Raw genomic sequence first — 14,578 nt, 5'->3', positions numbered from 1 at the left:
TTTTAAAATGGGCAAAGGGGGGGGCGCCTGGGTGGCGCAGTCGGTTAAGCGTCCGACTTCAGCCAGGTCACGATCTCGCGGTCCGTGAGTTCGAGCCCCGCGTCGGGCTCTGGGCTGATGGCTCAGAGCCTGGGGCCTGTTTCCGATTCTGTGTCTCCCTCTCTCTCTGCCCCTCCCCCGTTCATGCTCTGTCTCTCTCTGTCCCAAAAATAAATAAAAAACGTTGAAAAAAAAAAGTTTAAAAAAAAAATAAAATGGGCAAAGGGGGGCGCCTGGGTGGCTCAGTCGGTTAAGTGTCCAACTTCGGCTCAGGTCATGATCTCACGGTTGGTGGGTTCCAGCCCCGCGTCGGGCTCTGTGCTGACAGCTCGGAGCCTGAAGCCTGCTTCGGATTCTGTGTCTCCTTCTCTCTCTGTCCCTCCCCAACTTGTGCTCTGTCTCTCTATGTCTCTCAGAAAATAAATAAATGTAAAAAAAAAAAAAAATGTTTAAATAAATAAAATGGGCAAAGGATTTGACTAGGTATGTCTGTAAAGAAGATACACAAATGGCCAATAAGCACATGAAGAGATACTCAACATCATTAGCCATTAGGGAAATGCAAATCAAAACCACACTGAGATATTTCACACCCACTAGGATGTGTAAAATTAAAAATAACTAACTAACTAGTGTTGGCAAAGATGCGGAGAAATCAGCACCCTTAAACACTGGAAAGGTAAATGGCACAGCCACTATTCAAAACAGTTTAGCAATTCCTCAAAACATCAACCATCTTCCACAGAGGCCTCATCTTCCCCCAGTGAAGAGGCTCTGTTCCCCTATCTTCCAATCTCTAGAAATGGAACCTTTGCCACACTTGTTCAAGACCAAAGGTCTCAGGGCCTCCCACTTCCTAACCAAATCTTCCTTTATAATATCCCTTGGTTCCCACCTTTGCTTTCCATTCCAAAAGACTCCCCCTCTCCCAAGCAGGCTCTTACCACTTTCATCCAGAATACTTCATTTCCTAATTCTAACTTCACTTTCTCCATCCCCACTCTCCTCCCATCCTTGTTATTCCATACTACACACTGTTCAAATAATCTGTCTGCAACACCAAGGAACAAGTGAGATAAAACATCCCCACATAAAATATGATTAGCCATAATATATTTTGTGGTATCCAATGCTCAAAATTATCCTTACACAAATTTGGATTCTGTTGCTCCTTTGGTAAAATAAACGCAGGAGAACAGGCTAAAATAAAACTACTGTGGCTCCCAGTGGCATTCCAGATAAGAAACTCAACTGAAACCAATCCTATCATAAATCTTCCATCTGTCCAGTGGGTTGACAAGTAAGGCAGGATCCATCCGATTCTGCTCACTGTTTCCTTGGAATACAATTCACAAGTCAAATTTCATTTGGGACTATTTGGGGGGGGCGGGGAGGGAGGGAGTTATGTTTACTTAAAAAAATAGCTTGAATCCATCATCCTAAGATTCAAAGGCAAGAAAATTAATTATAAGCTATATAACTTAATATAAATATAAATATACCCCTCCCGACACACACACACACACACACACACACACACACACACACACACACACCCTCTCCATGCTATGATGTGAACCCCATCTTCCCCAGGATCTTGCCTCAACCATGTGATCTCTCTTCTCTGTCTTCACTCTTATTGGCTTGTTCTTCTCATTAGGTAGGTTCAAACTCCCTCCCATCTTTCAAAAACAAATAATGAACAAACAATCCCATCCTGGTTCGATTCTGCCTTATCTTGTCTTTACAGCCGACTTTTCTCACACCTCCTCCTTGTTTCTCACTCTCTCCACATGACTGCATTCTGGCTTCTGCCCCAATCATTTTCCTGAAAGTCGGTCACTAATGACCTCTAACTACCAAGCCCGACAGGATTTTTCTACGCTTCCCTCGCTTGTCAGTTCTGCACTTCCAACATCCCTCAGCACTCAATTCCTTCTTAAAACTCTCAGCTCGTGGCTTTCTGCAATACTAACCTCCCAGTTTTCCTCAGGACTCTCTGATCTCTCCTCCTCAGAACTTATCATGAGCTCATTTTTCTCTACGAGCTCCTTAAATTTTAATGCAACCAAAGCTTCCAGGCTTAACTCCCTCTTTTTACTCTAGGCTCCAAAGCCCCCCACACCCCACCCCAGGTGACACTGATGACCCGTAAATCTTCTGTCCACCTCAGACTTTTCTCCCACTGTCCTGATCCAACTGGCGATTAGCTACTCGGGCTGTCCCACTGGAACCTGAGACTCAACGTGTTACAAACTGAATCTGTAGCCCTTCCTTTCAGCTTGCTCTTCCTCTTTCTGTTCCGGTCACCCAAAACCTGAGGTGAAGAATCAACACAATGTCCCTCTTTCTTTTTTTACAACCCCCCCCCCCACACACACATTAGGTCATTCAACCTCAACTAGGTAGCTCCCATCAAGACTCTCTCTCTCTACTATTCCTTCCATCCAAACTGTCCTCCCCATTCCCACTATCGCTGCCTTAACTCGGGCTCTTGGCATCTCCAGCGAAGATGACTACAGCAGCTTCCCGGCTAGATTTCTGCCTCCTACCAGTCATTCTCCACATGGTAGCTAAACCCGTTATGCTACAAATCAAATCTGAAAAGGGTGTCACCCTTCAGTGGCTCCTCCACAGCTTGCAAAACCAAATTAAACTCCGCAGCACACAAATCCCTTCACGATTGGTCCCTACGGTCTCTCTAGCATCTTCTCCTCCCATTCCCCAACCTCTCCCCAGCCACACTGAGTTATCACCCTGGCAGCTTCCCATATGGTTCTACTTGTTTCACACCCGCACGCCTGTAGAGCACTTAGAAAACAATACAGAAAAACCCGTAAAACAATAGTGTTCACGGAGCTATGTATTAGAACTTTTAGAACATAGACAGGAAGGGTATCTTATGATTTTATTACAGTAGTTCCCTGTTGGGTGAGAGGGGTAGGGGAAGATAGGCCTAGGGAGTGAAACAAGGGACCCTAGACTTGGTTTATACTGTCTTCTTTCTCCCTTCTTTCTCATCTTTTTTTAATCTGAAACAATTATCACCAAACATTATACTATTATCAAAACCTTCCTGCATTTAATATTTTCAAAGAGCAGTGCATGAAAACACACACTTCAATGTCTTAAAAAAAGAGAGAAACCTCTAGCTTTAGAACTTTTGTCCTACTGTGCTCATGTAACACTTTTCAAGGGAGGCAAATTAAAACTTTGTAATTTGACAGAAATGCATTTAACCAAGCCAAGTGTGGAGTTGCCAGCCTGCATGTATATCCACTAGATAAAACCCATGTAACTGGCATAAGAAGAAAAGACAAAATACGATCTGGATCTTTACAGACTACGCTTTAATTTCAAGAAACCTGAAATACAAAATTCTAGAAAGTGAAACATTCAAGGAAAATGACTAATTCAGGTAGCTAAGACTCAGAGTTTACTGTGTTTAATTTTGTTTATTTTTCCATGACACTCATGCCAAAAGAACCGTGAAAGACAAACTGAGACATAATATTTCTTGTGTTGCTATGGTTTCCAGACTAACAAATAAAAATCATTACTCGATTTCTTAGCAACTTCCCTTTAGTAGAAAGTCTCAGGTACCATTTTTTCTTAATTAAATCTTACAACGTAATTATGGTTAACTACTGCCTATAAAGTTTTTGGTAGTTGAAGACCAACTGTATAAATTTTTCTGAGCACAAACAGCTACATGTATTAGCTAAAATCTAGGGATTTTTAAGCCATTTTCTTCTGATGTCGAACGACTATGTACTCCTTTTGTTGAGACCTTTTGATGGCAAAATATTCTTTTGTGATGGGAGAGGAAATTTAAGATTACAGACTGCACTACTGAGGTCTGAATATAACCTAACAGAGAGATCACCCAGGAGAACTGAAACTTTGGCTCTGCAGGGACACATCTCACCAAAGGGAAATTACGAAGCACAGTAGAAATACTTCGGGAGGAAAAGAAAGGGTGTGGCCAGTAACGTCTTCATATTTAGGTTACTGATACTGTGCTCTGTGAACTTTTTTCTCCAAATTCCTGTAAGTCACAGGAATGGTAAAGATTAGGACAATGAATGCTATACCAAATATATTTCAATCACACTGACACAAAGCTAAATCTTGTTAATTTCGGTTAGAAGAACAAATCAAGAAGAGGGAGATACTCAGAGTGACACTGGCCATTACAGAGCCAGAACTCCGACTCAGTTCCAGGGGTAAATGGGAAAAAAAAACGGAGAGAGTTCTGAACTCAATGGACGCTGGTTGCATTCATGTATTAATGCCACTGGAAGGAATTCTAAATGACTAAAAACAACTTAGATTTGCTCTTTCAAAGGATTTGTCTAATAAAAACAGTAAGTACAGGGGGAGAATTTTTTTTAACTGAGTAGAAATAAAAATATAGTCACTCTCCAAAACTCTGAAAAATTAACTCACATTTCACAACCTTTTATAAATTTTTGAAGACCACCGTTGAGAACACTCGAAAGTACTTAAAAATTTTTTTTCTAATGTTCATTCATTTTTGAGAGAGACACAGAGTGTGAGCGGGGGAGCAGAGAGAGAGGGAGACACAGAATCTGAAGTAGGCTCCAGGCTCTGAGCTGTCAGCACAGAGCCCAACACGGGGCTTGAACCCACAGGCCGCGAGATCATGACCTGAGCCAAAATTGGGTGCTTAACCAACTGAGCCACCCAGGTGCCCCAAAAATATTTTAAACAAGAATAACTCTGCTTCCTATGAAGTCAGCTTTTCAGACAAATCAGATTTGCACAGAACAATGTGAACCAAACACAAAAGGATGATCAAAAAAGTGTCAGAATTAAGACTTGAGACTTGACCTTGAAATCCTTGGAGTGCTTTAGGACTCAACCTGAGGAATGATTACTTTCAACTCTATACTTCCTCCCTAGACAATCTCACCAATACTCACAATTTCAATTACGTTCTACATGCTCATAAGTCTCAATTTTTATCTACAGCCCAGACCTCTCCTTGGAACTCTTGATCCATATCCACAAACTGCCTCTTCATCATCTCCACTTAGATGCCTCCCGGACACCTTAAATACAATACACATAAATCCGTGATCCTCCCTCTCCAAGCCTCCTCCCCACTTGAATGTTCCCTACCACCACCCAGATGATGCACAATCCAAACCTTTCCCTCTCTGCTACCCAAACACAGCCACTCACCAAGCATCGACTACTTACTTCTCCGTCCCAACCACCTCTCAACATGCCCAGCGTCATACCTCTGGGCCAGGCCCCCACTGCCTCTGAAAGTCTCACGACTCATCTCCCCACATCCACTAATGTCCTTTTTGATATAATCTCCAACCTGCACTAAAGTCATCCTTTCAAGGCACAGATCTGATCACGTCATGCCCCTACACAAAACCTTTCAATGGTTTTCCACTGTTCTTAGGACACAGACCCAAATCCTAAATACAGTCTATAAGAACCTGCCTCAGGGTTCTCAGCCTTGGCCCTACTGACATTTGGGCCAGATAATTCTTTGTTGTGAAGGGTATCCTGTGCACAGCAAGATGTTTAGGGGCAACTCTGGTCTTTAGCCACAAGCTCTGGTAGCACACCCCTCCTCCTGTTATCTCCAAAATACCTCCACACATTGCCAAATGTCCTCTGGGAGACAAAATCACCCTTGGTTGAGAACCACTGGCTTCTATGATCTGGCTCCTGCCTACCTCTCTGACTCCTCTCCTCCTTGCTGTGCATGTTGGTGTTAGTGATCTCACGGAAGGCATAATACTTTCAGGGTGTAGGAGCCCCCATGCAAATTTCAGTCCTACCCTTTCTAGCTATGTGACCTTGAGCAAGTTACTCACTTCTCCACACCTTGCATTCACCACGGATAAGATGAGAACAGCAGACCACCTCACGGCATCGTCATGAGGACTAAATCCCTTTGAAGAACTTAGGACAGTGACTCGTACATAACACAAGCTCAGCAATCAGTAAATATTAGCTGCTGTTATTCTTCTTCGAATTCTCCATACTCTTTTAGTCTCAAAAGCTTGTCACACATTCTTCCCTCTGACTGGAAAGCTCTTACCTACATCTGGCAACTCTCTTTCCCCTCAATAATTCCACTCATTCTTCAGAACTCAGTTGAAAGGGCACTTCCTCAGGGAAGCCTTCCCAAAGCCCCCAAACATGTCAAGCCCCACTGCCACACACTCTTTAATAAAAGCGTTTACTTTTTATTCAAAGCACTTAACACAGTTGCAAACAGATTACTGTATTTCCTTGATTCTAAGAATGCCGCTGATCAGCACTGACAATCACAACTTGCAAGACAAAAAAAGAAATTACCGTGTAAAATGTAGATACTAATTTTGAAGAAAAAAAAGGAACTGAAAGTTGAGCTAGTCCATTATGTAGTTTCCCCTGTAGAATCTAAGCACCACGAGGGCAACGACTGTTAGACGTGTCTACCCCACATCCCTCATACCTGACACATGTGCTTGCAGAGAACAGATGTGCATACTGAATGGATGACATTCAACATTTGTGCAGTTTTTTTCAACTCTATTCTTAAATGAAAGATGGTATTAACACCCATAAATATTGTGATTATGGTAATTCACAATATTTGCGTCTTCAAAAGCTGCTATCCTTGTCAAAAGTTTTTCATCCTTAATTTATCCTAAAAATGAGTACGTTACTCAAGTAAAATAGTGAGATAACCACAGGACCATTAGCTCTACCAACCTATTATAGTTAGCATTCCACAAAACAATAACACCAGATGAGGAAGGGTGCCTGGGAGGCTCAGCTGGTTAAGCATCTGACTTCGGCTCAGGTCATGATCTCATGGTGTGTGAGCCCTGCCTGCATCAGGCTCTGTGCTGACAGCATGGAGCCTGCCTAGGATTCTCTCTCTCTGCCCCTCCCCCACTCATATTCCATCCCCCCCAATAAATAAATAAATAAATAAATAAATAAACAAGCGAACAAACAAACTTTAAAAATAGAAAACAGGGGCACCTGGGTGGCTCAGTTGGTTAAGCATTGGACTTCCACTCAGGTCATGATCTCATAGTCCGTGAGTTCGAGCCCCACATCGGTCTCTGTGCTGACAGCTCAGAGCCTAGAACCTGATTCAGATTCTGTGTCTCCCTCTCTCTCTCTCTCAAAAAAAAAAAAAAAAAAAAAAAAAAAAAAAAAAAAGCAAGCAAAAGCATTAAAAAAATTTTTTTTAATACAAAACAATAACACTGGACAGTATCTTTTAAACTATAAGCACAATTCTTCCCTTTATATCCTTCCATTCAGGCTGGTAATCCATAATCAAAACCCACAAGCTTCTGATTCTCACACTAGATGCCTGGATGACTATTACTTCTGTAGGCAGCAAAATGCAATCCAACCACTGACCATCAACAGATAAATGGATAAACAAAATGTAATATATCAAACAGTGGAAAATTATTCAGCCATAACAAAGGAGTGAAGTAATTTAAAGGAGGGGGAAGGAATGAAGTTCTGACACGTTACAACATGGATGAATCTTGAAATCCTTACACTAAGTGAAAAGCAAAGACAAAAGGATAAATACTATATAATTCTACTTATATGAAATATCCAGAATTAAGCAAACTCTTAGAGACCTAAAATAGATTAAAGGTTACCAGGGGCTGGAAGAAGGGGAATGAGGAGTTCTTACTTAATGGCTACAGAATTAACATCTGGGGTGATGAAAAGGTTTTGGAAATAGACAGTGGTGATGGCTACACAACATTGTAAATGCAATGAATGCCACTGAATTGTAGTCTTAAAATGGTTAAAATGGCAAATTTTGTTATATATATTATAATCACAACTTTTAAAAGATAATGGTGTAAAATACCAAAAACCATTTCAAAACCATACCAAAAACATTTCAAATGGGTGAATTATATCTTAATAAAGCTATTTTTAAAAAATGAAATCTGAAAGCTCTAGCAGCCACAAATGTTGAAAAGAAATAAAACCTTCCTTCGTTATCACAAGTAGGTATATGCTCCAAACACGTCCACATGTACATCTGCTCAACAAGTCTCTGAACACTCCATTTGCTAGACTCCAACTCCAGCTCCTATAAAATCAATTTCTATGCTCGTCACTGATCTTTTAGATTTAAGAGAACTGTCCATTAAGAGCATGAATCTTTTTGGGTCCTGGATCTCAAGGGAAATCACAGACTTTTAGAGCTGGAAGGACTCTCAGATCATAAGATCCGAAATTAAGCAATGTTCTGATAACTTCCATTTGGAGAGATGTGCATGAAACATGTTTTCTTCATATTTTCAGCTCCAAAACAAGGAGATTAGTAATATTCCAGGCTTCTTGATACCTTAAAAAGACTGTTTGCTATCCCTTCAAAGGCTTAACTTCTGGGAACATTCACCATAACATTCACCAAACTTACTGCAAGTAAGGCGGCATAAGCAGCTTTTGCCCAACCCTCATCTTTTTCCTTTGGAGAGCCAGCGGCCTCAGGCTTCCCAATTTGGTACACTCTGTGCTGTTAGGTAATTTTCGCTTAAAGTCCATGCTTCAACTGCATTTCCCCCAAACCTCTGGAACAATCAAAGCCAAACAAGCAAGAAAGGAAAGAATCCGCATTGGTCTTCTGACGCCCTAGAGGACTTGCTGGTGACCCCTTCTGACTCAGCTCCTCTGAGCTCTTCTGAGAGCTGTGACAGACCAACCCCCCCCCCCCCCCCGCCCCCAGCCGCAGAGCAGTCACATGCCTACTACACGGTGGGACTTCTAAATCCATCCACATTCCTGCCTTCCCAGAGCAATCTTCCAACTTCTAAATGTCCTTCTTAGAATGTACACAGGTCTTACAAAACAAAGACTTCGACCCCTGTAGATGGGTGGTGATAATGGTTACACAACAATGTGAATGTACTTAAAGCCACAGAATCCTACATTTTAAAAATGGTTAAGATGCTAGGTTTTGTGTGTGTTTTACCACAATGTACTCAGTTCCGTATTTAGCAGGCAAACTATCCAGTCTGCGGAATGTATTTATGCCTTTTGTTTCTTTTCCTCCTCATTCTCCCCAGTTCCCTGACTTGGGACCAACTGAGGAGCAAAGAAACCTGAGCAAATAGTAAGCAGGAGGAAAAAGAGATTATTTTTCTGTATTTATGGCATTCCCTGTCTACTGCAAAAAGCAATTTGAAGTGAGAAAAGAAAAATTAAACACTTAAAATTTAACTATAAAAAAAAGGATTAAGCTATTGTCTTCTTTAAAAATGATAAGGGTTCTGTTCATTTTTGTTTCTTCCTAACTTCAGGCATGTTGTGTGTGTGTGTGTGTGTGTGTGTGTGTGTGTGTGTGTGTGTGAGTGAAAGGAGAAAATAAGGATTAAGCACTATCTGCGAGTGTCAACCAAGCAATGTATGAATGGACAATTAAGAATTGGCTATGAAAACTGTAAAGGAAAGAAAAATAACCACAAGGAATATATGAAAGAATTGTTAAAACTGCCAAACTTCTAAAGTTTTCAAACCACTACATCACACATTGGGCACCCATGCAAATAAAAGTCGTCAATTTAGTAAAAACTGTCCCTTTCACGTTGAAGGCTAAGATCAGCTTTTTGACCAGATTATTGGAGATGGTATATTCATATTGAGAGCTCTGAAAACAGAAACATAAACTAGAAATACTGGCCTTTTAAACCCTTTTATAGTACTAACTTTTATTATTATACTATAACTTATCATTTAATAATCGGATTAAATTTGTTATTGCATAGCAAAATAATAATATACAGGGAGGAAAACAATCTGGAAGTATAAAAAACTGACCATCCAAGTGTATTTTGGTTCATGGTCCCCAAACCTGACTGGCCATCAAAATCCTCTGGGAGGAAGTGTGAGTGTAGGTGTTTGTGCATACCCATATGTGCACACACACTTAGACACAGGTTTCTGAGCTCAACCCCCACAGATTCAGATTCGCAAGCACAGGTAAGGCCTGGGAATCTGAACGCTGAAAAATCTCCCTGAGTCTGGCAATCAAAAATGTTTTAGAACACCTATCTTACTACATTTTTTTTTTTTTACAAAAAAAGACTCTTTTACCTGTATTCTCACTTTCAATTATGACATTAATAAGCAACAAAATAGCCACTGCAAGCCTAACACTATGCTAAAGGTTTACATGCTTTATTTTCTTTAATTGCCACAACAGCCTTATAATACAGGAAGACAATACTGTTCCCATTTTACAGATGAGGGAACTGAAATCCACAGTAGCTACTTAACAAAATTACTCAACCAGCAACTAGCAGGGCCAGAATTAAAAGCCACACTTACAACTCTCCAAAGCCTGCCTATTCTGGAAGAGTATGGTACAGTAGAATGAACAATGGCTTTACAGAGCTGAATTTGAGCCCCAGGTCTCATACCTTTTAGACATTCATCTCAGCTTCATCTGTTTCCTTGTCTGTAAATAAGGCTAATAACAATACCTATCCTACCTAACACACAAAGTTATTATGAGAATCAAGATGTGCAAGTACTTTCAAAATCATGAAAAGTTACAGAAAACAAACTGGGGGAGTTGGAGAATATTGAGTAACAGTATAGCATAGCGAGTGTTTGAATGCTCAGACCTTGGAGCCAGACTTCATGTGTTTGAACCCAAGCTCTGCTATTTCCTGCCTATGTGACCTGAGGAAAAATATTTAACTCTTCTGTGAGATGGTTTCTTTATCTGTTAAGATGGAGATAAAAATAAAACCAATCTCAGAATTTTGTGAAGATTAAATGAATTAATGCAGTTTGAATGCTTACAATAGTATTTGTCACATACTAAGTATGCAAGTGTTAAATGTTTAAAGGCACCCACTTTTGCAAATGAAGTGTCACATCCAAAAAAAAAGAGTTGAAACATTTAGTAAAATACAGACAAGCCTAGAAGGTGCTCACATGTGCTTTCCTTATAGAAATCTGGATAAATCTCTCCAATTTGGGAGGTAAACATTTTGAGTAGTTTCAGTTTTCAACTAAAACTATGTGGCTCCCAAAATGCCTCATTTTTGCAAATACTTAACATCGCTATAACTTCTTTTCATTCCATTTTCAAGTATCTTTTACCCTTTTATCTGAAAATAGCTCACTTGATTTTTTTGAGAGAGAAAGAGAGGGGGCGCAAGTGAATGAGGGGCAGAAAAGAGAGAGGGAGAGAGACAGAGAGAGAGACAGAGAGAGAGAGAGAGAGAAGCAGGGCTCACCCAGTTTGGGAATCAGGCTCACCCGATGTGGGGCTTGAACTCACAAACTGTGAGATCATGACCTGAACCGAAGTCAGATGGTTAATGACTGAGCTACCCAGGCGCCCCTCACTTGAGGTTTTTTAAATATCACAATTTTGTCAACCGTTTTTAGATCACTTTTGTCTTTGCCTCAAACATCGTTCTACAGAATTTGACTTCTAATTCAAAAGCTAACTGAGTAGCTGACCAGAGGAAAAAGTTAACAAAGAGCTGGATCAAAAAGAGACCGTATAATATGTCAAAAGGAAACAGCACTAGCCCTAAATGAGCTATTTACTAAGAATAACAAAGAGGAAGTGGTGAGGGCCTAATCCTCACAAAAAGAATATAATTTAATAATGCTCTACCCAATTCTCGTGCCAGATTAGTTTACCGTCAGGTCTGCAGCTGCAGACAGAGTCAGAGTCTGAAACAAAGTTGGCACCTCACTAAGAAATCACAGCTGGGAGTTATCTTAAATTTCCAATATGCAACAGGAAATGCTGCCAGTGATTCAAAGGTGACAGCCCTTTCCATTTGTTTCTTTCTCCTAAGTTGTCAACAAACCAAAACAAAAATGCTGCAGAAGCTCTGGTACTAGCTAAAAGTTAAACATAAAAATTCCAACGCAGTATTTTTTTTTTTCAACGTTTATTTTATTTATTTTTTTTTTGGGGGGGGGGACAGAGAGAGACAGAGCATGAACAGGGGAGGGGCAGAGAGAGAGGGAGACACAGAATCGGAAACAGGCTCCAGGCTCTGAGCCATCAGCCCAGAGCCCGACGCGGGGCTCGAACCCACGGACCGCGAGATCGTGACCTGGCTGAAGTCGGACGCTTAATCGACTGCGCCACCCAGGCGCCCCATCCAACGCAGTATTTCAAAACCCAGCTAAAGCAACTGAATCTGAGCAGACACCAAATAAGGACTGTTTCCGTCAACATTTATACGGTGCCTCCTGGAATATGTTAACGGTATAGCCCATGAGCGTTTCTATGATACAGCTGTCAGATTTGCCACATTCTAATTACGTTAAGTTTCAATACTGAAGGTTAATTACAAATTTCAAAACATTCCAACAGGTACCTCAAAGTAATCCGCAACAAATAAAAGGAAAAACTAATTTCAGGTAAGAGGCACAGCCAAATAAAGAGACGGTAACTGTATTTCACTCCAACACATCATTTCGAGGCCACATATAACATCTCACAGTAAGCATTCTGAAATTAGCTCAGTTAACGAGAAAGTCTACCGAGATCTGCCCCCCACCCCCTGGCTTTTGCAAAGACTCAGTGCTGGGAGGGGGTTTTCCAGACACACCTCTCTGGCAATGTTACTCAAAGCTTCATCTTCTGCAGAAAATCGGTCTTTTACAGGCGTCCTTTTCCTTCCAGAACCAGGCGTCCCCATGTTGTCTTCTTAACAGGTCCTTAACTGTGAAACGTGATTTCACTGTTTTCAGCCCTGAAATAAACAGACACAGAATAACTTAGGATGTTTCTCTTTGTATCACTTTAAACCTCCTTTATACATTTGCTTTTAGAAATGTGAAGTTATATTTCTGTATTTAATTTACATGTAAATTAGTCACCAAATACTTTTTCCCACTATCAAATTATGCCAATAAATTTTAGAATACTTAAATTTATACTTTTTTACCATACTACTCACGGCAACCTACTAGAATGTGTGATAATATTAGCCTCAGAAAACTGCGGTCAGTAGCAATTCTTATCAGTATACAGTATACTTATCAGTATAAAATTAATACAGGTATTTCTAAAACTTATTCCCATTCCAGAGCAAAAAAAAAAAAAAAATTTCAGAAAAGTCATTCAGTCTAAAGCTCTGAAAGAACATATCAAGAAATTTTAGTATAGAACTTTAAACTTACAAAGGTACGTTGGCTGTTTAATGTAATTTAAGAAACAATTCCAATTAAACTATTACCACGTAAAAGAACAAATGAAGGCTTATTATTCTGCAATTAACAATAACTAACACTGTCCACACAACAAATATCTGAGTGCCTGTCACTGCCAGGTACTGTGGAAAGTGCCAAAGATACAGTGACAAATTAAACTGACTCAGGCCAATGATTAAGAATGTATCTGTGGATCTATTATTATTGTGGTTATTATGAAAGAGACCTATTTTTACAAAAGAGAGAAGAAAAATTCATCTGCCAGGATTAAATAATAAGGATAATAAAGATCATCTAACCTTCCAAACACATGGTATTTGAAATTAAAGATTGCCATGAGAAAAAGCATCCCCATTTGCATGACCTCCCTCTCTCCTATACACATTCCTGAGAAGTACGGCTCATTTAGTAAAATACTCATTAACTTAAAAAAATTTTTTTCCTAGCTTTAACAAAATAAACTGACAAAATTTCATTACACTGTGAGTCACAAAGGAATTCTCATGTAAGTCTGTCCCAGTAGAATAAACTATATAAAACTCCAAGTGACTTTAATGTGTTGGAATTTACTTGGTTCAGGCAAACTAAAATAGAACTTCATCAATTCACTCTTCTAAAAAAAGTCTTCTCCAATGAAAATTCAGGCCATTCCCCTCTTATCTGACACCATTTCTTATTCCCACATAGCTAGCATGCTATGTTTGTCAATCAAAATGAAGACGGATGATAATTCATTACCCTGCCACAGAAAATCTATCTGGGCACGATAAGCAATGGAAACAAAGAGAAAGAATGTAGGCCTGAAACCAGCAGCTGATAAGTCCCAGCCACAAATCGAGACAATTTCTGAAAAGCTCGGTGCTGGTTTTTCAGAAGTCTCCCATCATCCCCATGCTCAGCATCATTTTAAAGACCATACACCTTAATAGTAACAATGCACAAATACTAGTCACCTACTGAGAAAAAAAGCAGCAGGTAACGCTTTTCAAAGACAGGAGTGACAATTTAACCGATGCACAGTGATATCACCCAGTATCTGTCCTTCAGCTAGCTTTCCAAGGGCACATTCAAAGACAATTCACAGAAACAGGAGACAAAAGCAGGCATTTTCTAATTCCAGGAACATAAAAATAATTACAGAAGAAATTAAGATTGTATCAAAAGTTTAACAGCGGTTTCATTAGAAGGAAAAGAATTATGGCTGCGCTTTTTCTTCTTCTTTTTGATTCTCTAGCATTCCAACAACATCAGGGAGAGATGCACTTAAAAAAAAGTAATGAAAACACTCAGGTCCAAGGCTCAAAGAAGAAAGTGGCCCCAA

The 14,578-nt window shown here is 40.1% G+C and overlaps 1 protein-coding gene across 22 annotated transcripts in view; it reads right to left on the bottom strand.

The window, feature by feature from the left end:
* The window catches only part of LRRFIP2 (LRR binding FLII interacting protein 2), a 105,938-nt gene that overhangs the window by 72,919 nt on the left and 18,441 nt on the right, over nucleotides 1-14,578 (bottom strand). For all 22 annotated transcript variants that reach the window (XM_053221707.1, XM_053221706.1, XM_027040632.2 and 19 more), the window contains one exon: nucleotides 12,654-12,797. In XM_053221707.1, coding sequence (XP_053077682.1) covers nucleotides 12,654-12,743 — 90 coding nt within the window. In that variant the 5' untranslated portion in view covers nucleotides 12,744-12,797. The remainder of the gene's footprint in view (nucleotides 1-12,653; nucleotides 12,798-14,578) is intronic.

This window comes from Acinonyx jubatus, chromosome C2 (genome assembly GCF_027475565.1).
Source record: "Acinonyx jubatus isolate Ajub_Pintada_27869175 chromosome C2, VMU_Ajub_asm_v1.0, whole genome shotgun sequence".
Taxonomy (NCBI): Eukaryota; Metazoa; Chordata; class Mammalia; order Carnivora; family Felidae; genus Acinonyx; species Acinonyx jubatus.
This window is presented reverse-complemented; position numbering and strand designations above follow the sequence as displayed.